Source organism: Ascidia mentula, chromosome 8 (assembly GCF_947561715.1).
Source record: "Ascidia mentula chromosome 8, kaAscMent1.1, whole genome shotgun sequence".
Classification (NCBI taxonomy): domain Eukaryota; kingdom Metazoa; phylum Chordata; class Ascidiacea; order Phlebobranchia; family Ascidiidae; genus Ascidia; species Ascidia mentula.
Genome location: NC_138573.1, coordinates 8,855,528 through 8,878,714, shown reverse-complemented (window position 1 = coordinate 8,878,714; position 23,187 = coordinate 8,855,528). Strand labels below are relative to the sequence as shown.

The 23,187-nt window shown below is 39.3% G+C and overlaps 4 protein-coding genes across 5 annotated transcripts in view; 2 read left to right on the top strand and 2 right to left on the bottom strand.

The window, feature by feature from the left end:
* Nucleotides 1–66: 66 nt before the first annotated feature.
* LOC145910235 (inhibitor of Bruton tyrosine kinase-like) lies at nucleotides 67–7,675 on the top strand. Its single transcript, XM_082997289.1, has 18 exons — nucleotides 67–214; nucleotides 725–963; nucleotides 1,112–1,236; nucleotides 1,323–1,470; nucleotides 1,975–2,181; nucleotides 2,241–2,430; nucleotides 2,618–2,739; nucleotides 2,797–2,910; nucleotides 2,977–3,132; nucleotides 3,254–3,394; nucleotides 3,465–3,623; nucleotides 3,796–4,518; nucleotides 4,871–5,032; nucleotides 5,088–5,272; nucleotides 5,478–6,179; nucleotides 6,727–6,822; nucleotides 7,300–7,462; nucleotides 7,526–7,675. Exons 1-18 carry the CDS (start codon nucleotides 112–114, stop codon nucleotides 7,673–7,675), a joined length of 3,885 nt encoding a protein of 1,294 aa, XP_082853415.1. The 5' UTR covers nucleotides 67–111.
* Nucleotides 7,371–9,451, bottom strand: LOC145910236 (RING finger protein 37-like). The gene is made up of 3 exons (XM_082997291.1): nucleotides 9,193–9,451; nucleotides 8,976–9,124; nucleotides 7,371–8,915 (listed from the first exon to the last, which is right to left on the bottom strand). The coding sequence occupies exons 1-3, from the start codon at nucleotides 9,307–9,309 to the stop codon at nucleotides 7,769–7,771; spliced, it is 1,413 nt and encodes a 470-aa protein (XP_082853417.1). The 5' UTR covers nucleotides 9,310–9,451; the 3' UTR covers nucleotides 7,371–7,768.
* A 699-nt stretch (nucleotides 9,452–10,150) lies between these two features.
* The window catches only part of LOC145910182 (4-galactosyl-N-acetylglucosaminide 3-alpha-L-fucosyltransferase FUT6-like), a 28,337-nt gene continuing 15,300 nt past the window's right edge, over nucleotides 10,151–23,187 (top strand). Inside the window, exons 1-6 of one of the 2 annotated variants that reach the window (XM_082997212.1) lie at nucleotides 10,151–10,290; nucleotides 10,795–10,950; nucleotides 11,014–11,125; nucleotides 11,190–11,332; nucleotides 12,228–12,323; nucleotides 12,385–12,464. In XM_082997212.1, the coding sequence (XP_082853338.1) occupies nucleotides 11,041–11,125; nucleotides 11,190–11,332; nucleotides 12,228–12,323; nucleotides 12,385–12,464 (404 nt within the window). In that variant the 5' untranslated portion in view covers nucleotides 10,151–10,290; nucleotides 10,795–10,950; nucleotides 11,014–11,040. Of the gene's footprint in view, nucleotides 10,291–10,794; nucleotides 10,951–10,996; nucleotides 11,126–11,189; nucleotides 11,333–12,227; nucleotides 12,324–12,384; nucleotides 12,465–23,187 lie in introns of both variants that reach the window. The other variant, XM_082997213.1, reaches the window with a different exon arrangement.
* Nucleotides 13,694–21,651, bottom strand: LOC145910184 (uncharacterized). Its single transcript, XM_082997216.1, has 4 exons — nucleotides 20,115–21,651; nucleotides 14,305–14,455; nucleotides 14,011–14,180; nucleotides 13,694–13,866 (listed from the first exon to the last, which is right to left on the bottom strand). The coding sequence occupies exons 1-2, from the start codon at nucleotides 21,373–21,375 to the stop codon at nucleotides 14,433–14,435; spliced, it is 1,284 nt and encodes a 427-aa protein (XP_082853342.1). The 5' UTR covers nucleotides 21,376–21,651; the 3' UTR covers nucleotides 13,694–13,866; nucleotides 14,011–14,180; nucleotides 14,305–14,432.

The following is a 23,187-nucleotide window of genomic DNA, read 5'->3' as shown; positions in this document are numbered from 1 at the left end:
CCACGGTTGAATGGCTTTGCCGGTAGTGCACACCATAAATAAATACAGACACGTTGGAAAGTAAAAAATGTGCGATGTATTGTTGCTGTGAGTTGTATATAGTTTATCTCCATGGCCCGCTACGACGAGAGTTGTTTACCTAATTGCACATTTATTGAATGTGTCAATAATTTGAATTCCGTTATTCTCCGAGGAACTCTGCATCAAGTGAAAGGTAAAATGCCCTGTTTTTTTACCCAAGGCGGATAAAGTTTGACCTAAGTTAAACACAATGACTGTTCCCAATTTATGCATCTGCATCATTCAAACACATATTGTGTGTAAACTATCACTATGATGAAGAACAGTGGATTGTTGACATTAACATTTTTTCGGAATGGGTTTAGAAAAAAATGGCACCAATGAAAGCAGTATATATCTAAACTTGGAGCCAATAATATAAATTCTGTGAGCTGCATGGGCTGATGATATCTTGTAGACTGAAGCAGTGGCCATCCGCCCATCTGTATGCAGCTCCCAGAATATATGCAGCATTGCCATGTTTAACTACCGGTTTGCAAATTTTTTGAACGTGCCCACAAATTCTGGGGCTTGCATGAACTCCCTGAATGCCACCACTGTTGCGGTGTGTACATGGGGAATCTTTGTGGGGCAGTGGTATATAATGTTAAAAAGAAATTAAAAATTAAAAATTATCTTTTAAGTGTGTTGGTTTTACATACAGAATATGTACATGGGCATTGTTGCAATGCTGTACATCGAGCGGACAGCAGTGGACTGACCCCTCTCCATGTTGCTGCATCATGTGGAAAGACTGATGTTTTAAACTGGCTTCTCTTGAATGCCAATGGTTCATTAGCAACTACTGAGGTTGTAAATTACAGAGATTGGGAGTCTGGGTGGACTGCATTACATCGGGCAATATACTATGGCCGTGTTGGATGTGCTGTTGCACTGCTACAGGTATCTACTACTCACATAACCAATCAAATTGGTTTCAATTAAACATCGTATCTACAAAAAATTTTATAACAAAGAAATTTGTTTTGGTTTTATGAATGAATATTGATATGGGAACCAGAAGTTGTTTGATTTGTAAACTTTATTGCAGAATAATGCATCAATATGGCTGGAAGATAAAGATGGCTGCAACGTTTTGTCCTTTATAGCAAAAGATGTGGCACCCTGGTTTCGTGAGCCTAATGTTAACAGAAATAGCAATGTCGAAATATCTCAGTAAGTTTTATGTAGGCATTAAAATTATGGTGATATTTTTTTCCCAATACTGGCCTTTTGCAACTGAGTGTTGATTTTTTGTGCAGATGGAATGATTTGCGTAAAACTGATCCAACTGACTTATACACATGGGGTATAAATGAAAACATGACACTTATTCATGGCAGTCAGAAGAGTAGGAAAGTTCCAGAGATTGTAGAGTTTTTTGCAAGAAAGAAGATGTCCATTCAACAAGTAAGTTTTGTATTTACTCAATAAATAATCAGATTTTGTGTGGCATTTGAAAGGTTTCTTTTTTATTTCATTTTGTTTGCATTCAATGATGTAAGTCTTGCTATAAACTGCTTTTCGTCTTATCTTTGTAATATTTTCAACTAAAATATTTAAACCTATTTATTGGAGATATGAGTCCAGCACTGTAAAACATTGGTACACTAAGTATGTTGAAGTGCACTCACATGACCTGAAGTGACACACTTCTGTTCTATCCCTATCCATTTTCTGAAATTCTACACATATTAAATCAAATAATTCTTATTTTGCACAAAAAATAACAGCTACTGGATAAACAGATAACATGAAAATAAAATGGCTTTGGCACCAATATGATAGTCTTATGTTTAAAACGTTCATGCTGAACCATGTGGACAATCCTAGTGAAGCTTATGTACAAATATAACGCTATATTTTTACCCAACATTAGCACAACTGAGCTATTATTGTTGCATTGCTCATTAGGTTGCATTGTGCAAGTTTCATACTTTGGTTCTTACCTATGATGGCCTGGTATATGCTTGTGGTAATGGAAGGGGTGGACGACTTGGCATTGGCCAAGAAGACACCTTTATTAATCCCCAGCTAATTGAAACACTTTCAAGAAACTTCAAAATCATCCAAGTTGCAGCTGCTGTTGATCACTCTGTGTTTGTTAGTGATGATGGGCAGGTATTCAATTTTGCTGTTATGAAATTTTACATTTTGTTTCATATATTTTGAATCACAAGGTTTTTGTGTGTGGAATGAACCAAACAAGATCACTTGGACTCAACCCTCCACCAAACAACGTCTTAGTTCCTGTTAAGTTGATTACTCCTCGTGACCAGTTTATTGTAGGTTGTGCTGCTGGATCTTGTCACACTGCAATCTGGACAAACACATCCCTCTTTACCTGTGGAACCAATGCAGGGCAATTAGGTAAACGTTCCACTGATTTTGTAATTAGAGTGTGTTGCCTTTATCCTTGCTTGTGTTCCTGTCAATGATGTGTCATGTAGGTATACTGTACTTGTGATTGTTGTTGTATGTGATAATTACAAAATAAAAACATCTTAAATTCATGTTTTTATCAACATATAAATGTATGTATATACCTGTTTGTCAGGTCATGCAAAAGGGGATTTGTTTATCACTACTCCACGTCAAGTTTCCAGTATTTTTAAAGAGGAAAGCAAAATCATATCAGTTGACTCCAGTGATGCTGCTATAGTAGTTGCAACATCCCAGGTAGGTACTTGTAGTAAATCTGTACAAAAACAATTGCACATTTTTATGACCTTTCAGGGATCCATTTTTCTCCTTCATAAATTTACTGTTCGGAAAATTGTCACTAAGCACATGGATGTTATTAAAGTGCAAGTTGGTGGAGGGAATATGGATTCATCTGTCCTCAATCAGGTTAAATTGTCTTTAAACTGAGCACTGATTTTTTTTACTGCGAAAACTAAAACATTACTTTTGCAGTTTAAGTTGTCAGTACATGGCAAAGCTTTAAGAGAAGACACAAGACACAAAGAAGACAGGGATTGTAGGATTATTATTTTGAAGAAATCTGGAGATGTAATTTGTTGGTCATCGCAACATTCTACTATTGACCGTTGCAGTTTGGGCCAAAAGCAGGTAATAACATGTTTTATTTTCAAAACTATTTAAGTGTAATTATTGAACAACTAAATGTAATTATTGAACAACTTTATGATGGTTTCTGATAAACATGAATGGTAAATGCTATTAATTGCAGTTGCGATGGATAACTGATGTTGCCATTAGTAGTCATGGTAACAATGTCATGTTTGTGTCAGTTGATGGGACTGTATTCTTTGGTCAATTTGCTGCATGGTATCCTGCAAAAGTTAGGAAAAGTCACTCATTGCATAAGCAGGTAACATGAAACTTTAGAAATGTTATACACCTTCAATGGATTTTTGTAATAATTGTGATATTTTTATCAGGAATTTTTCAGCAGTTTGGAGTTACTAGAATCTGATTCTTCTCAAACTTTTAACCTTGAACAAGTTCCATGTGCTTTTCGCACGCACACTGCAGTGTTAGGCCCCAAAGGGCGTAATGCTGCTGTCCTTCAATCTGATCCAAGAAATTTTATTACCCAGGTAGAAAATATTTTTAAAATCTTTAGCAATAAATAATAAAATAGTTAAAAATTAAACCAATTCAATTAGTGTGATAGGTAACATGATTTCATTCCAATAACCTACAAGGTTTACACTATGTAGCTCACAACTGTTCCTTGTAACATTTTACCCGTTATTTTTTTCTCAAAAGGTTCCAGTGGTAGAAGGTGTCAGCATTTCACAAAACTTGAGTACATTACTAAAAGATGCTGACACAAGTGATCTGCTTCATGACATAACTGTGTGTGTAAAAAGAAAAGGAAAGCAGGATGTCATACACCCTGTCCATTCATTTATCCTTGCATCTCGGTCACCTCTGCTCTTCAGGTTAATCACTGAAAACCATGAACATTTGCATGACATTGCCATTGAAAATGTTCATCCCAAGATTGTGTACAACCTGTTGCAACTGCTTTATACTGGTACTTGTGAAATGTTACAACATGGACAGGTCAGCGATGAAAACTTGATGGTTGATGGATTACCCAAGGTTTATTGGCAGGAACATGAAATATTTGACACCGATATTAATACAAAGGATTCAAAAAGAAAGAAAAAAGAATCCTGTATTGTTGGCCTTGATTTGCTTCAAAAAACTGCAGCAAAGTTTGGTGTGTCTGGCACAAAAGAGGCTTTTGATAAAGTCCAATCATATGAAGGAAAACTTCTGAAAACTGTTACTTTGCAACCATTTTCTTTGCACAGAACTTTGCACACTTCACTTTTTGACTGTAATATTGAGTGTGATGATGGAAAAACCTTTCAGGCCCATAAGTGTGTCCTCTCTGCAAGGGTACCTTACTTCCAAGGGATGTTGTTATCACCCTGGATGGAGTCTACAACATTGGATCAGGGGAAACAAGCTCTTTTAAAGGTATATATGCTACTGTAAAAATGTTGGATTTCACTGGGGTTTAGTTGGTCGTGGTGCATTTCACTTTGTTTTTGAACTAAACACGAATGCTGTGGTAGACTTTGGCAGTTGAACAAAAACCATTGCCATATACAATAAAATATTGACAGTTTAAAAGGATTCACTAAAATAAATGTGATAGGACAAATATCTGGAACAAAGTATTCAACTTTAATTGAACAAACAGCTGTAACAAGCAACCAAATCATTTTGTCTCTGCTTTTATACGAGACCATATAAACATAGCAATATTTATAACTGATTAAATGGTTTAATTGTAATACATTCTTCCTATATTTATTTGATCTATTAGGTACCAGTGCCATCTGATGTTTTCAGTCATGTTCTTGACTTTGCTTACACTGATTTACCAACTTCATTGCGAGGTGCTACATCAATTGAGAGTCTTTGCGAAGTTCTTGCAGCAGCCGACTTACTGTTAATGGATAGACTTAAGCAGGTTGCTGAAGTGCAGGTAACAGCAGTATAAACTATCATAAAAACAAGACTAGTTACATTTGTATGTCCAGATTGTACCTTTATTGACATTGAAGAATGTGATTGCAGTCATTGAAGTAGCGCAAGCATTTAACAGCAAACAGTTATATGATTCTTGCTTGCAATTCTCTTGTCAAAACTTGGCTTCTTTACTTCACACTGCCGCATTTCATGCTGCTGAACCTGAGGTATTCGATGAACTAGAAAAAGTGTACAGGTAAATTGCACCATTCTATTTGCAATTTTTCATTGTGTGTTTCACTAAAATTAAATTCACACAAAGTGTTGTTTTTCCTAAAGCAGATTAAAGTGGCAGTTTCAGATTTATTTTGAAATTAAGGCCTTTAAAATTAATAACTTTTGTAGTTACCTTTATGTTTGAAATTGTAAATCTTTACTTATTTGATCATATTTGCTTTTAGATCAAACATACCACACCCTTACAACAGGGTCATTGCATGTACAGATACTTTACCTGTGATTAATTACATCCCAAAGCATCCACCTGAAGATCTGGTTAGTTTTGCTGATGACCTTAACCCTGCATTATCTAGAATGCATGTCAATACTTCACCTAAACGTAGAAAACAAAGCTTAACCACAAGCTCTTCAAAAGCCAAGAGGTTAGGTCACAAGATGTTTGGAGTCATGCTTTCTGATTTACTGCACCCAGAGACAAAATCTGCTGATGAAGTGATGCTGGAAAAAATATTAATAACCCCCCAGGCCATACAGGAGTCTGATGAAAATGTAAGTAAGGAACATCAAATTCCTGAAAGCAAAAAGACAAAACCAAAGGAGGATTTACAACCAGTGTCACCTGAAAGCAAAGATGAAAAAAAAGATTCATTAAAATGGCCTCAAAAGAATTTCCAAGCAAGCAAAAAAGAACATGTTGTGATGGAAAACGAAACATATTCAAGTGATTTTCCATCGTTAGCAAATAACCCAAGTGAAAAAGCTAATATCAGTAAAGGATTTTCCGGGACACCAATAACAGTCCGAAATAAAAAACTTTCTCAGAAAGAAAAACGCAGGTTAAGAGAAAAAGAGTTGGTGGAACATGTTAATGAGGTTGTATCACCTACCAAACCAACTTCAAATCCATGGGGAATACCTGTGAGGTGAAGTTTATTGTAAATTAAGAAATGTATCATTTGACAATACGGAAAAGTAAAAAATATTAATTGTCACCAAAATGTAAATATAGTTCTTAGATCTAGCTAGTGCAAGGGTCACCAATCTTTTTTTACGAAGGGACATATATGTATGTGAGTAGTGACCTAGGATGCTGTTCAAGAATTTTTTAACAAAAGTGGTCCATTGTAGTAATCCCTAGTTTCATTGTCAAAAAAGCAAGATTTCAACCAAGTGCCTAAAATGTTAGTAAAAAATAGGATTTATATGACACACTGCAGTGTAAACTATGATTTTTATTTTTTTGTGTGTTCCCAAGTCTAGCAGGCTGTAGTTTGGTGACCCTTGGTCTGGTGTGTAAACCATGAAAACTCACATTGTACGTTTGATATATTTGTTAATAGTAACAAAATTTTCAATTTAAAGAAGTAAACACATATTTTGTGGGTGTTTGTATATATTGTATCTGCAATCCAGTGTAGCAGTATATTGCATTTTTCATCATATTCTGATTTAATTTTTAACAATTTGAAGAACCCCCATACATACTGCCTCCATTTGGGAAACTACTGAGGAAGTGAAGGCCATCTCTCCTGTGAAGTCACCCACTACAATACGTTCAACCCCTGGGTAAAATACATTCCTTCTAGTGATGTCTTGCGCCGGATCCGGGTACCTGGACCCGGCCGGATATTGACCAATTTTCAATACCCGGACCCGGCCAGATAATACACTTAATTTTACCGGATAGTTGGGTGATACTCGCCGACTTCTGATTTTTCTGTTGTTTGTTATTAAGGTTTTTCGTGACAAGTTATACAATATTAATAAATGCCCACATTGATTTGTTCCACTCATGATAAGCTAACCTTAACATAGCATTCTGTTTGGTAATCAAACATTTTTGCCATACCGATGAAATACACGAATCGGTGTTAACAAACTGCTGGATCCAAATTATCCAGCCGGATTTGATTGATAACTATCCAGACCCAGCCGGGCCGGATAATTTGGAACTGGGAACATCACTAATTCCTTCTGTCATATCCATACCATGTTTATGCAGTAAAATATACATATTTTTATGTTATCATTATTTTTTTTCAGGCCTTGGCACCAGTTTCAGTTTGATGGCACTACATCATTTGAGTCACAAAAAGTCCCAACTTCTGTTTGTCAATCACCCTCATTTATTGACATTGTTGAAAGCGAACAATTAAGTTGTGAACGGGCAGAAAAAAACAGCAAAAAAACACTGGTTTTAATTCAGGTAGATTTTTTTATTTCTTTTAGAAGCAAAATAAATTAACATAAATGCACATTATGGTTCCAGTTGGAGGATGAAGCAATGGATCAATTGAAACAATATTATCAAGAATCTAGGACGAACATCAAAAATGACCGGCGTTTTTTCACAGTAACCAGAGTGTCTGACCATCTTGCCATGACATATGTAAAGGAAAAACAACATTCAAGTTCATGACCATACTTCTTTATTGCTCATTTCCAAGTGCAATGTTTCATTCACTTTCAATATAAACCATTATTGTTCTGCAAATAAATTGCACTAGAATCTTTAAACAAATTTTCTATACACTTGATTTTTTACAAATGAACTTAGGCAGTGTGGACAGTGGCAAAGTTCATTCCATGATTTTTTATTCAGGTAGGTACAACATTGTCTACATAGGCAATGTTTACAAGGCAGACAATATTGAACAATAGCGGATGACAGGAATATATTACATTTTGCGCAATATATGCTATTTGGTTTGTCACAGTTGTTTAATTGGACCATTCTATAGTTAGCACTCCGTAGACGTGCAGTAAACAATGAGTTTTCCAAACTGCTAGTAACTGGGTCATCTGAAGTGTTTGTGCTACCTTCTTGGAACTCAAATTTTCTATATTTTTTGTTACTAACATTGTCACTATCCAGTGACCGTTTTCTGTTGACTTTGTTGTCTGGAACTTTGTCATCATGATCATTTCTAGAAGTTTCATGATCATTTTTAGAAGTTTCATGATAATTTTCTAGTGCGTGTTTGTCCAACAACAATTTGAGCTGAACATTTGGAACAGGTTTTTGCTTCTCCGTAAAAACTATGCCAGTAAAAGGATCTGAAGGAGCTTGTCCCAATTCTGCTTGGGATTTGACATGTTTGTCCAACGTTCTCTGATCAACAGTGTGCCCACTTGGCAACAAAACCGGGTTTTTTATTAGAGTGCAAACAATTGGATCGAGAAACTGGTCTGGTATTGAACTGCATGTTGCCTTCTCATTGTCTGTAGCAACTTTCTTTATCAATGTATGGTTCTCCCAATTGGAGTGTGCACAATTTTTTATTGGTAATTGGCTGGTGTGTGCACAGAAGTTTGAGTTGATTTCTTTGATCATGTGCATCCATTTTGTAATGACATTGGAACTTGACTTTTTGTCACATCTGAATGAGGGAGAACCCCATACATCAATTGAACAAATGGATGCTACACTTCCCCTGAGCATTTGTAATATGCCTATTTTAATTGCAGTAACATTGGAAGGCTTTCCTTGCATTATCACAGTTTTATTCTTTTCTTCAGTTTTGTTAGGTAAGTTTGTTAATTGTCGATGGCTTCTGTAGCTTTCATTCAAAAAAGTAATGCTAGTTTGTTCTTCTAAAGTTACATTGGCAAGATTGTACTTGATTTCACTCAGTCGTTCCATTTTATCCTTGCTTTTTCTGAAATATAAAGTAAGAAAAAGGCCATCCATTATATCTTTTAGATGAATATAGACTTACAAGACATTTCTAGATGATTGGAGTCTTAGTAATTTGGCACACTGTTGGCCAATGAGGGGTTTTATTACTACTTTCTTTAACTGAATTGGAATTGGAAATTCAATAGCTACATACACAGGAACTTTGGAAAATCTTTCTGCTTGGAAGCCCTGAAAACATATATGTCAGCTTAAATACTAATCAAAGCACACAGAATTTAATGTTAAACTATTCCAACCTTGGTTCGTAGATCATCTTCATTTGAAATTAAGTTAGTTACATCATAACCATCAGCACTAACAGAAGAACTGTATATTTCAGTTGAAATACAGGCATGTGAAAAGTTCATTGACATAATTCATGTCTTCAATCAGTATTCTTCTGTGGATGCCTGGTTTATAATTTCACATACAGACAGTGTATAATAATTTTCCATCATTACTGCATATTGCAGTTTCAGGTTTTCCACTTAACAACTGCAACACAACAGAAAACTTGCAAAACGCAACATTTGTGTTCATTCAACCGTAGCATTTACGTGTCACGCATGACTGATTAAATACTAAACAAAATAACATGACCTTGCGGTCCCCAAATACACCAAAGAGACGCTGATCGACAAAGTTTTTTTCCTGTCGACAAAACTTGTCACCACTTTGCCGTTTGAAAACATATGTGATTTTGCCTCCACAAGACATAGGCCTAGACATATCTTGTGCACATCACCTTAGACATATCTTGTGCACATCACCTTAGAAATATCTTGTGCACATCACCTTAGAAATATCTTGTGCACATCACCTTAAGTGCGAACTCGAATGGATAACAGCTCCAGGGAGTATACCGCATATATCCTATGGTACCTACTTAGTATACGGAAAAAAATGTCCAAACAAAGAGAAAAAAAATATTTGTTGCTTTGGTCGAATTAATTTTAGGCTACTTTCGTTGTTTGAAATTGCCACTCATCACTACTTGACAAAATAAGTTTGCTTTGTGACAGCGGATTTGTTTGTGGTGTACAGAGTTGGATGATTGAAACAAAACAAATTCGAATACGTTTCGCTCAATAGCTGTACCGTTTTTTGAACAAGAGAAGCGCCAGAGCGCTCAATCCGTTGAATAGAACTGTATTGAATTTCAATTCACTTCGAAATCAGGAGAACGCCAGAGGTTTTTTGTGTGTGGTTTTGTTGGGTTTGTCGTATTGCACCAGATTATTGATAAATATTAATAGATAAATGACATTGCTTTTGAAGTTGTTTTCGAAATCAATTGTAGTTTATTTTATTCACGGTTCCGACTTCAACAATTGGTCTGACGTCCGGTGCTGCAGGTAAAGATTGGTTAAAAATTCATTTGATTAGATGTGAGTTTTTTTAATAAAACGCGTGTAGCGCATCGGTAAACCATTTTGGGGGAAAATTTTACGTTTGTACAAACCAGAAATTGTCGAGAAATATAAGCACCAAAAACGAATATAAATATCCAGTGGGCCGAGTCTGCCAATCATGTCATTCATGCCTGAAACATTACTGCGTTGTCTTATCAGTCGGATACCACGAAAAAAGAAAGAAGTCGCCTTTTAACATATGTCGCCCATGTGATTGGTTGGAAACTTCCAGCAATCTAGTTACTTGTGGCGTCCTACACCAAAACGATCATCAACTTTTATCGTATATCAATGAGTGATGTGCAAACTAATGAACACATGTTATCGGCCCGTAGAGCGAAATATACAATTAACACGCAGGAAAAGGACACAAGGTTTCCTGATAAATAAAATTAAATAACCCGTCCCTTTATTCTCAGAATTATGAGTAAATTATTGTTCCTATAGGTTGAAGTTGTTCGATCTTTTCCTGATTGATGCCAGGTAAAATGATCCCGTTTTAAACCTAATGCTTTGTGTGTGTGTTATTACGGAAGGAATAGTGATTACCAGGGCAGCTTCTGCAGTCTACGCTGGTTAAGATCTTATTTTTCAATTGAAGAGGTAAGTTGTATACTTTAGCAAAAACTTTTTTAACTTTGTGTTATAGTTTCGGCTTTGTGATAGTTTTAGGGTGGTGCAAATTTCCTTTTCATGGGCAAACATAAACTCTCGGTCGTTTTCCTGCTGTGTTGCTTGTGGACCTTATTCTACATAGCTGGATATTCATACATTACAGGTATTAAAAAAATAATTAAATGGTATTTGCAAGTAACCAATTCCACAGCATACGTGTTTTAAAGGTCGTCACGACAAGAAGAGCAAACCGAGGTTTCACAAGGATATTTTAGGTAACATCGGTCACGATATTGTTGTTTCTACAACCATCCAAACAACTTTAACTGTAAAACAATTCAGCTACAGGAAGAGTACTAATTTAGTTAAGGTAATGAAAACCAGACTTGGACAACTACATAATCCTAATATTTTGAAGATAGTAAAATCCCGGTTATTCTATGATTTAAAAAGTTGAGTAGCTCCAAGTTTAGTCCACCTTTGTCCAACGACATTTTTCCGTTGGGACAAGTTTCAAATTTTGCTGCACAAAACGTGTCTATCCCAGGGGATGAATCGTTGCCATCCCATTCTTATGGGAAAGAATTCCGATATAATATGAATTAAGTTGTCTTCAAATTTGAAAGAACTGTTCTGCTGACATAAAAGATTTTTTTTGCAACCTACATTTCGTCTATCATCCAGCGAGACTTCTTCAGGGTTATGTAAAAAACTCGGAACTTTTATTCGAGAAAAACTGCTCTTTTAAAGTAACAATGAGGGCAGCACAAATAGCAAAGTAAGCTTGCCTTGCTTAAATGTAATTCCTGTTCGAAGTTATTTTTAATTTCAGGTTTTTGTACATTTGGTATAATTTTACTTATCCTGAGTATAAAGAGACTGGCCCATATTGTTATTAACACTGTCATGTTAAAATAAGACGTTTCGACAAAACTTATGTCATCATCAGTCCTTATCCAATTTAGAAAAAGTTAAAAAAATTCTAGTATGAAATCTAACTGAACATGCCAGTGTTATTATATGATGTCGTTTGTAATCAACTTGGTAACATGTCGATGATCTTGAAAAAATTCAACTTAAGGCTCTCCTCAGTTTTAATCAAATTGTTTGTTACGTTCGGTGCAAAATTTTGCATCGCTTTGTGCATCTTACGAATTAAGTATCAGACAAATTAAACAACGAAGGGAGTTTTAGAAAATGCCTGACATTGCACTGTTTTCGTTTTGGAAATGCCTGCTTTTGTCAAATATATTTTACATGCGTAGAACATCTTGCTGTGGGACAAAATATGGTGGTTTCAAACCAAGCAAATAAAAGGTCCATTTTGTGGATTTTGCAAGATTACAACAAATAGGAGTGAGGTAACGTCTTGTTAAGTTGTACTTTTCAAATTTTTAATTTTAAAACAAACGAATTTTACAGTTAAACAGTAGTGATACTGCGGCCGTTGTGATCAACGCTTGGTCCAAAGCTCCATCCAACCCTCCGTTGAGCCAACAAAGGTTTGATAATCTCTATTTTGCCGAACTATGACCATACAACGTATACGTTAAAAAAATAACAGCATTTTGTATAAAATACATGTAATTTAAACAGTCTTGTATGTATTTCTAACAAACAATATTTTATTAATTTAAAAAATCGCTATGCGTTGTTTGCGTAGGCTATTCTTTAAATCAAAAGGTGGCAATGTTTGTTTTTGTTCACAGGAGACCTGAACAACTACGTATTTTGGGCTAGTGAAAGTCCGGAAAGAACTCTTTACTTCGGAAATTATAAAGTCAACCTGGATCTTTATCCTCACCATTACTTCAACGCGACAATGACCTTTAGGTGAAGTTCGTTAAATTTATGAGATAATTTGATCGCCATTTCCAGTGGATAATACAATTTACTCTTTTGCAGAAGAGATTCAACTTTTTATAATCCAATCCATCGTCTCGACCTTGTCAGTATGATCAGGGGTTTATGGCACGGAGTAGAAAGAAATACTGATAAACTCCTCGCTGCAAAGACAAGGACCGCAGTTATTATTACCAGTAACTGTAATTACGGTTCCAATGTCGCAAACCGATTAAAATTGACCCAAGACATGGTTGATTTGGGATTGGAAGTGGATCTGTTTGGCCGTTGTTTCAAGAACAAAAACATGACTATGCCGAATTATCCGAGAGACAGCAAGGAGTTTTACCGCTTCTTGTCACAATACAAGTTTTACTTGGCATTCGAGAATTCCTTGCACTGTCGCGATTACATTACAGAGAAGTTTTTAGCAAACGGACTTGCGGCTGGTCTACTGCCGATAGCTTACGGAGCGCGCAAGGAAGATTATCTCGCAATCGCACCTCCACACTCCTTCGTACACGTGGAAGATTTTGGCGACACCAAACAACTTGTAAAATACATCAAGTACTTGGACAGAAATCACACTGCGTACGCAGAATATTTTGATTGGAGAAATGGAAATGCAGCAAACTACTATCATCACGGCAAAGCGGTTGGATATTGTTCCATTTGTAGAGCTCTACACGGAATTAAACCAGACGACACACGGTCATATGCAGAAATATACGGAACAGAAAGTGAACGATACCCTGATAAAGTTTATCCAGGTGTTAATCAAACAATTTACTCAGTGCATGAGTGGTGGCACTCAAGTGAGACTAAAGAGTGTCTCAATTACACTAGAAATGTATAACGCCATAGAATGTGGTCATTTGAACACCCTTCCACTGCAGATTTATGGTCTTTCATAAAGCACCAAAAATTTATTGTATTTGTGTTTTATTTTTCCCAAAATCGATATCCATACAGCCTTGGACTCTGCACGATTGGTTCATTACATGCCGGCAATTCTTTCGACCATCTGCCTTACAGCTACCACTTGTTTACCGATGTTCGACGCTGTAAGATAAAGGTTTAGACTTTGTGTGCATGGAATTACCCAGGATATAACTTATTAAACTTACCATAAGCGCTGCCAGTGTAGCCTCACTTGGGCAGTAAAATATTTGGTCAATCGAACAGGAGATTTTACATATAACTTACCAGTCAAAGCATCCGTTAGGATCATTAATTAAATCCTTTTTCGCTTGGATAAACCACTATGATGTTGTTTAGGGCGGCCACCTCGTTGTAACCAGTTTCCTTCACGTAGGTTTGTCCGAGATACTCTGCCCCTTGCTTGCAACCGTGTAACGCCACATGAAGAGCACAAGCTATATAAGACACACGTGGGATTTTAATTTCTTTTGAGTTACATTTTGTATTTTAACAATTGGTCTGGTCTATATTTGTTACATTACAAAAACTAATGACGCATAAATAAAAAAGGAGACATACGGGTTGTTTTGTCTGCACGTGCATCAGGGACGAACATATAACCGACGTCATCCAATCCCATCACTCCAAATGCGCTGTTGTCAAAAAACTCTATGTGGTCAAATTCCACAATGCTGCCAGCTGGACTATCAACAGCCGGGTATGTCGGTTTCTGCAAATTATTCAAGTATAAAAGCAAACTTTCGTGTTGAGGTAATGAACAGAATTTCAGCCAACACGAAAATTAAGAATACCGATCGGTAATTGCAAACCTCCAGATTGCCATGAATATGGTTAAGGGTCCGTGTATGTGAGATATTATTATATGATTTATTTAATTAAATTTGTTGAGAAACGTCAGCATTTACTGCAACATAGTGACAGTATGATAAAATATCAGATTGCTTCGTTTATTTTATTCGGGCATGCTATGCGACTAGCTTGTCACGATTATCACATAAAATTTGGTGGTACAGATTGGAAAGAAAGTATAGTAAGGGGGAGAAGGATTGCGCAAGGATATAAATTACAGTAGCAGTATAACAGACATGAAAATAACAACACATAAATACGGTACAAGTACAGGATGCGAAGAAATACTAGTTGGTCAGCACAATGTTTTGAAGTATGGTGGTTATTCCGCGCTAAAGTTGCCTGGAGGGGTTGTTAACGAATTTATTTGGTTACAAACGTCGGTCAAGACACCTTCAAGAAATGAGTTGGACCTGTTCCGTTGGACAGCAAGTCTTAAGCGTAAAGATTGTTTGAGGGATTTGACGAGGTGTTGGGCTGGATTGGCCAAGGGACGTGGGTCGTGTTTTATTCCATTTCGAGTTTTCCAAATGCTATGTGTCAAGGAGGTGTTGAGAAGGGCAATGATTGTCGAAGTATAGGGTGTTTCAGAAAACCGGGTTTTGGGGAAGCCTAGGAAGTTTGGTGTGTCAAAGTACGTACAAGTGTCGTGCAGGAGAGAGTTGAGGGTGCTTTTGACCAAAGATAAAACCGGTTGAATTGTTGTGCAAGTGTGAAAAAGATGTGAGAAGGTTTCCATGGGGTATTGGCAAAGTAGGCAGTGTGCGTCTTGATCCAGGGAAAGTAGGGATTTCTGGCATTTGAGGGGTAAAATCTTATGGCAAAGTCTATAATTAAAGGTTTTCAGATAATTTGGGAAAATGGTGTTGTGAATTTGTGTCCAGTCTGTGTTAACGGGGTGCATAGAGGGGTCTTGTTTTTGGGGAGAGTAGTTCCGATTCCGAGGGTTTGATTTTTGCTAGCAGAGAAAGAAGGTGTTGATAGTGGGGGGACGGCGACATCGTGTGGGGTAAGTTGTTCATTTCATTCATTCATTCATTGGTTTATTTTTGCCCAAAGTATTTCAGTATAAAAGGATGGGGAATGCGAGTACGGACAGATGCGTGCATGCTCTAGCGGCAGAAAGAAAAGCACGTGGGTCGCACATGTGCACGTGTTTGTCAACATTAAACATACTTTCAGTTGTATAGTTGCAAAAGATGTTGTTTGTAGTGTTTTTTTAAAGCAAATTTTCCAGAGTTTTTCATTTTTTGCGGCAATTCATTCCAAATTTTGGGACCTTGGTACAGCAGCGTATTCTGGGCAAATAGAGACTTCATTATTGGAATAACATAATTTGAGCCATCTGCATGTCTAGTGAAATGGCAGTGTTTGTTTAGTTTGTTACCGCTAAGCCAATTGGATACATGTTTTAAAGCATTATTTGTTTTTGTTTTTAAAGATACTGTGTTGTCAGCTGCCATGATGAGGCATGTGTCATCAGCAAATAAGGTGGTGGAAAATGTGCTAGCTAGAGGCAGATCATTAATGTACATCAGGAAGAGGAGTGGTCCTAGTGCAGAGCCTTGTGGAATTCCACATGTCATGGGTGCAAGTGATGAATTGATGCCATTAACAACTGTGTATTGGTGTCTGTTTGACAAGTAGGATTGAAATAATTGTGAAGTGATTCCCCTTATGCCAAATAATTTATCCATTTTGGAGAGTAGTATTTTGTGATCAACTGTGTCAAATGCCTTTGATAAGTCTAACGATATGCAGCATGATACAAGATTGTTTTCATTGTTTAACATTAGTTCATTGTAAATTTTGTGCAGTGCCAAATCAGTTGAATGTCCTTTTCGGAATGCAAATTGGTGTTCATACAATAGTTTGTTTTTTTCTAGGTAGTCATAAATCCTTCGATGCAAAAGTCTTTCAAATACTTTACTGAAAGTTGGAAGAAGAGACATGGGCCTGTAATTTGTACATTGGTCAGTTGAGCCAGACTTGTGTATTGGAATAATTCTGGAAATTTTTAATAAATCAGGATAAATTCCCTGCAGTAGACATTTGTTGAAGATGGCACAAATGTGAGGCGATATGATTTCATTTGCCATTTTAATGAATTTGGGTGGTATGTGGATGTGATGAGATTCTTTTTCTGTTTTTAGTGAGTGTATACACTGTGATATTTCATGATCAGTAAATGGGGTTAGGTAGAAGGAATTTTTTGGTCCAATCGTTTTCTGTGAGTGGCATGTTGTTGCAGATGGAATGTTTGATGCCAGTTTTGATCCAATAGTTGAAAAAAAATTATTGAAGTGCTCAGCAATCAGCCTGGTGTTTGTAATTGAATTTCCCTCAATATTCAGTTTACCTGTGGTGTTACACTTTTTACGTTTTATGTTTACAAGGTCACGAATTACTTGCCAAGTGGATTTGGAATTGTTGGCACTGACTGTGAGTTTGTGGTGAAAATAATTATGCTTTGCTGTGGCAATTGTGTGATTTAGTGTGTTTCGACATAATTTGTATTCATTTTCCAAGGTGTTCATAATTCTAAAGTCAAAATATTTGGATAGGGGGATGCCGAGGTGGTATTCGATGAGTGCTTGTTGTGTTGTTGATGGGGTGTGGAGGATGCGGTGCTTGTAATAATTTTTGATAGGAGAGAGAATTAAGATATCAGTATAGAGTGGAATGTTTGCCGAGGTCACGGCGGGCTGCCAAGATGTTAATAGGCAGGGTCGGATTGTTTGGGCCCACGACAAAGTTCGCCACAATGCAGTCGATCCGCTCTCGTTGCTGGGGTGGTAAGGGATAAGTTCTAGCCAGGTATGAGATTTCGGGTAAAAGGATAGTCTTTGTAAGGATGCATTTGGAATCAAAAGTTAGAAAAGGGTTGCTGATAGCTTTGGCGCGGGTGGATAAAAAGGTGATTACTTTGTTCCATGCCGTCTTAATAGCTGTGGGTGCGCCGATGGGTATGTTTAACGGATTTATATTATCTGGGTTCCAAGTTATTCTATTCGGAAAGGGGTCGTTAAAAGGAGGACGGAGAATGGCAATTGCTTCGGTCTTGGTTGGGTTGAGCTTAAGGCCTGTGATTTTACCAAAGTTATCAAATAATGTGAGTGCCAGGGAAAGGGAGTGCCGATGAGTCACCGCTAGGGTGACGTCATCGGCATAAGCAATTGCCTTGGATGCGTTTCGGCATGGAACAGGGGTCGACATGATAGCGGGGTGGTTTTGTAGGGCAACGAATAACGGATCTAGGGCGATCAGGAAGAGGTTCAGGCTAAGGGGGTCACCTTGCCTGACTCCTCTCCTGACCAGAAAATCCCTTGTGGCGAACCCGTTGATGAAGGTCCGGGAGTTGGCTGTAGAATGAAGCTGAGAAAGGTAGGGGGAAAGCGTTTGAGTTCTAGTTGCAGGAGTAGCCATGGAAATGAGATGGAATCGAAAGCTTTTTGAAAATCTAGTGAAACGAAAAATGTATCTGATTGAAGAGTGGAGGCGTGTGTGTGGAGGTCGCGGAGGAGGGATGTTGCATCTGATGTTAAGGATCCGGGTACGGCAAATTGGTTTTGTGAGAGTATGAGGGGGATGAAGGGTTTCATTCTAAGGTTTAGGATTTTATGCAGGATCTTTAAGTCTACGTTCAGAAGAGAAATGGGGCGGTAGTTCGTTAGTAAAGAAGGGTCGTGTTTTTTGTGTATAAGGGTGATATGTCCTAAGTTGAAATCAGGTGGGGTGTGAGCATGCAGGTAGGTGTAGGTAAGTGCTTGGGTGAGGTCGGCCCCGATCAGGTCCCAGCATCGAGTATAAAACTCGATACTGAGGCCGTCGGGACCGGGAGTCTTGTTGGGTGGAAAGAGTACGAGTGCATTTTTAACTTCAGTGCGTGTGATAGGGTTTGATAGCGTGCGGAGGTATTCATCTGCGATGTGCTTGTGAGATTGGTTAACGAATTCGTTACTGGGTTCTGGAAGGGGAAGTTGTTGCGACGCATAGAGTGAAGAAAAGAAGTGTCGGGAGTGAGTTCTTTTGGGGTCGATAAAGGGAGGCCATAAGGGTCTTGTAGCTCTAATATCTGGGATTTTCTGCGTTTCGGGGTGAGTTGTGCGTAGAGGCTTTTGTCGATCATGTTTTTGTACTGGGGTTCTGAGGAAAAGGATTTGAGGATAGAAAGGCGGGCTTGAAAGAGATAGGTATTCTTAAGGGTGTTTTTTAGGGATTGAAAATGGGCGAGGTTTTGGGAGGTGGGATGGTCGTTTAACTGTTGTCTTGCTGAGTCGAACTGTTGATGGAGGAGGAAGGTTTCAGTTCATTTTATTGTGGCCAGGCGTTTTGAATAACCTTTTAATAGGGCTTTAACTTTAACTTTAATTGTAATCCAAAAATCCATGGGGTTGGGGTGGTATAGTGCCAGGGTTTGCCAAAGGGGGTAGTGTAGTGCAAGGTCTTGATAGAAAGTAGGGTCAGAAAGGGTTTGGGTATTGTTCTTCCAGGAGCCTTTGCCCCTGGGTGGAGCGGAAATTCGATTTAGTTTAACCGAGACGAGATCGTGGTCTGAGAATGGGGAGGGTGTAAAATTATGCTGACTGGGAGTTAACGTAAGTGAGAGATATATTCGGTCGAGTCGTGATTGGGTATTTGGTGCGCAGCGTGAAAATTGTGTGAGGGTGGGGTGTAAGGTACGGAAGGCGTCTTTCAGGTCGAATGTGGCCAGGAGTTTAATTAAGTTTTTACTGCGTTTGTTCAAGGAGGCTGGAGGGTATCGGTCCAATGTCGGGTTCGTTATGCAATTGAAGTCCCCGGCCAGTGCTATTGGAAAGGGTGTCATGAGATATGGGTAGAGTGCATCGAAAAATTGGTTATTCTGCGTTATCTTAGTGGCTCCTGACGGGGCGTATATATTTACTAGTCGAAAGGTATGGTTAAGGGTAGATATGTCGGCTGTAATAATGCTGCCGGCGGAGTCTGAAAATGAAGTGAGGATTTGAAGGTTGGAGGAGTTTAGAAGAACTGCAACACCCCCACAGACAGAGCCTTTCAGAGGTGCCGAGTTTAAGAGGATGGGTCCGGCAGTCCATTCAGACTGCCATAGGGATTCGGTTTGAGGTGTAGAGTGAGTTTCTTGTAGACAATAAAGGTCAAAGTTTAAAGAGGATAGATGTCGGAACAGGGCTTTTCTTTTGGGCGCTTGACCGAGGCCGTTTACGTTTAGTGTGCACATGGACAGATACGATGTTGGCGCCATCATTAAATAAAATCGACGTGGGGGGGGTTTCTATCTATGGGTTTTCTTTGCATAAAGGTGGAGTTAAAATCGTTCGGTAATACTACCCCACACTTGCATTTAACTACTTCGCCTGGCACTATATCGAAAAATGTGCGACAAGTACACGCTATTAACAAGCGGTTACACTGCTTGTTGGGGCACCTTAACGGGCTATTGTATTTATCTTCAGGAGCCCAATGTCCACAGTGACATTTCAGGTGCCTAGTATTACACAGGCACACTAAGTTTCTACCTTGTGTGTTGTAGCTGGTTTTACAACATGTCGTCTGCTTCATACTCGGCGGTGTCGCACCCCTCCTGGCCTTCTTGCGATGATGCACCACGGTGAAATCTTCGTTCGTTCGTTTGTCTTTCGGGGTTGATGCCCAACGCGGGATTGTGTCGAATGACACGTCTTGTACGCTCGGTGTGGCGGCATCAGCCAACTCGGGCTGCTGGAGAACATGGTGTGCCGCCTCTGGAGTCTTGCTCGGTATTGTGGTTGTAGCGCCATGGCTGGGCGCTTCTGGAGTCTTGTTGGGATTCGTAGTTGTGGCGCCCTGGCTGGGCGCTTCTGAAGTCTTGCTGGCACATGTAGTTGTGGCGCCATGGCTGGGCGCTTCTGGAGTCTTGTTGGGATTCATAGTTGTGGCGCCCTGGCTGGGCGCTTCTGGAGTCTTGTTGGGATTCATGGTTGTGGCGCCCTGGCTGGGCGCTTTTGAAGTTTTGCTGGCACATGTAGTTGTGGCGCCCTGGCTGGGCGCTTCTGAAGTCTTGCTGGCACATGTAGTTGTGGCGCCCTGGCTGGCCGCTTTTGTAGTCTTGTTGGGAATTATTGTTGTTGCGCCCTGATTGGGCACTTCTGAAGGCTTGCCGCTTTGTGCCTTCTTGCTTTCCTGAAACTTTAGGAACGATTCGCATTTGGCTTTCTCGTGCCCTGCCTTCTTACAGAACCCACAAAGTCTGGGTTGCCCCGGGTATTCTGCAAGTGCGAATAGCGGGCCAAGGTGGACCTCCTCCGGTATGGGGTTTTGTTTGAGAGTGGACTCCTTCATATGGAGGACCCACTTCCCCGAAAGTTTGCTTTGGGGGTCCCTCAGCGGGTAGGCCCGATATACTGGGGCGTGCATGGTGCTAAAGTACAATATTAGATTATCTTTCACAACATCTGGTGGCAACAATTTCAGGATCACCTTCGCTTCGTCTGGTCTGTAAGCTGAACAAAAGGCGGCGTTTGTCTTTACTATAATTCCTTTAGCAAGGGTCTTGCTCTTTTCATAACTGGTGCAATATATACTGAGTTTCCCGTTCACTTTCCCTACGACGCTGGTGACGTCAATGCGCCAGTTGATGTCGGGTATAGTCTTTAACATATCATATACTTGACCACGGTTAAGGCCAGGATTGAACCTCGCTTGCACCTCGAGGTATGGGTTAGTCTTAAACATTGTTTGGAGGTCTAAGGCTGTCTTCTGTGGGGTAGAAACCCCAGCTACTGCTGCGTAGGTAGACATTTATACACGTCAAGGCTGGACTACACATGCTAGCCTTACTTGGCAGCCCTAAAAAGGGCTAGGCTATAAGAAACAAGTCAATCCAAGAGGCGGGCGGGAAACAAAAGAATTGAAGGGAAAATAGACACAATTTTTCGCTTCACTGATCACGGGTCACGTGAGAAAACAAGCCGCTTTCTTTCCAATTAGCAGGCGGGAGACAAAAACAATTGAAGGGAAAATAAACAAAATTTTCCGCTTCACTGATCACGGGTCACGTGAGAAAACAAGCCGCTTTCTTTCCAATTAGCAGGCGGGAGACAAAAACAATTGAAGGGAAAATTAACAAAATTTTCCGCTTCACTGATCACGGGTCACGTGAGAAAACAAGCCGCTTTCTTTGACTTTCAGCTTCCTGGAACAAGGCTTGAAACAAAGCCACTTGTAACGTGCTTTTTCTAGCCGATCGGTAACGCTACACGTTGCACAGCGGTTCAGCACAAAATGTCTCGAAACGCGCTCCTAGCTTCCCAGGTAGTCACCAAGTACAGGACACAAAACACAGTTGTATTCAATGTGAAATGAATGACGGGCGCAAAGTCACGGCGCCGGAACGGGAGCGGTTTCTAGTAAAGAAACACAATTGTACAATCAATACGTAAACAAATTTACACTATAGCAAAATCAATCGCACTTACCGAACTGTTTTGCGACCGATCTTATTCAGAGAATTGTCCGTTGTGACAACACATTTTTCAGTAGCATTATTATAATCCAGTAAAGTTTCAATTGTTGCAAGGCACAGTAAACAAACTATTTCGCAGTTTTGCTTATTCAAATAGAATCATTATTATTAAAGATACCACAATAACTGGTAACACAACTAGCAAAGAAGAAAAACACAACCATGCGGTCTGCACGCGCACGGCTACTGCGCAGCCTTTGTGACGCAATAACAGAAGTTGTGCCAAACATAGAAAACGTAATGGAAAGAACTAACGAAATCGGGTTTGGGAATCTACATCCTCCCCCCCAAAATTGGGCATTGTACCAATTTTACATCAACACAAAGATTCACAAACAGTTTTCAGTTCAGTCTCATCCTGTGCGGCAGGGATTACCACGCAGAGTTTAGTGATGGGTCTCCTGAGGACGCCGCCGGCCGTCTTCACTTCAACGCTCCTCACCACCTGGTGTTTGTCATGGAATAGTTCGGTAACTCTACCGAGAGCGTCATCGTCTAGTTTTCCCTCAGGATAAATCGCCATCATAATTCTTCGGACGGTTCTGATCATCCGTTCCCACACTCCACCCATGTGGCTTGCTCCTGGTGGGTTGAACGACCACTTCACCTTCCGCTGGCGCAGGTAGTCGCAGATCTGATTTTGGTTCCATTTCTCCACGTCTTCCTTCATAACGCGGTTTGCTCCGACGAAATTGGTTCCATTATCCGAGTAAATGTGTGATATTGGACCACGTCGTGCAAGAAATCGCCTCAAGACGTTCAAAAAGGCGTCTGTAGTTAGGTCGGCAGCAACTTCTAGATGAACAGCACGTGTCGTCATACACGTAAACAGACATCCGTACCTTTTAATTTCGCATCTGCGTTGTCTGATCAGCAAAGGTCCGAAATAGTCCACACCGACGTGTGAGAATGGTGGTTCGTCAACCTGCAATCTGGACGGAGGCAGGTCAGCCATCAGCTGCTGACCTGGCCTGGCATTTCTTCGTCGGCAAAACAAGCAATGGTGTATAACCCGACGAACAGTCGCTCGGGCGTTCACTATCCAGTAGCGCTGGCACAACAAACTCAATGTGTAGTTGATACCAGCA

What these genes read in the sequence shown, in the direction of transcription:
- LOC145910235 (XM_082997289.1), top strand. Translation starts at nt 112, where the DNA reads ATGGCCCGCTACGACGAGAGTTGTTTACCTAATTGCACATTTATTGAA. An exon ending in GTGCTGTTGCACTGCTACAG is followed by an intron (nt 964 to 1,111) that starts GTATCTACTACT and finishes ACTTTATTGCAG; the next exon opens with AATAATGCATCAATATGGCT. An exon ending in GTCACTCATTGCATAAGCAG is followed by an intron (nt 3,395 to 3,464) that starts GTAACATGAAAC and finishes TATTTTTATCAG; the next exon opens with GAATTTTTCAGCAGTTTGGA.
- LOC145910236 (XM_082997291.1), bottom strand. Translation starts at nt 9,309, where the DNA reads ATGTCAATGAACTTTTCACATGCCTGTATTTCAACTGAAATATACAGT. An exon ending in AAGATGATCTACGAACCAAG is followed by an intron (nt 9,125 to 9,192) that starts GTTGGAATAGTT and finishes ATATGTTTTCAG; the next exon opens with GGCTTCCAAGCAGAAAGATT. An exon ending in CAATCATCTAGAAATGTCTT is followed by an intron (nt 8,916 to 8,975) that starts GTAAGTCTATAT and finishes TTTATATTTCAG; the next exon opens with AAAAAGCAAGGATAAAATGG.
- LOC145910184 (XM_082997216.1), bottom strand. Translation starts at nt 21,375, where the DNA reads ATGTCTACCTACGCAGCAGTAGCTGGGGTTTCTACCCCACAGAAGACA. An exon ending in AACCAGCTACAACACACAAG is followed by an intron (nt 14,456 to 20,114) that starts GTAGAAACTTAG and finishes AATAATTTGCAG; the next exon opens with AAACCGACATACCCGGCTGT.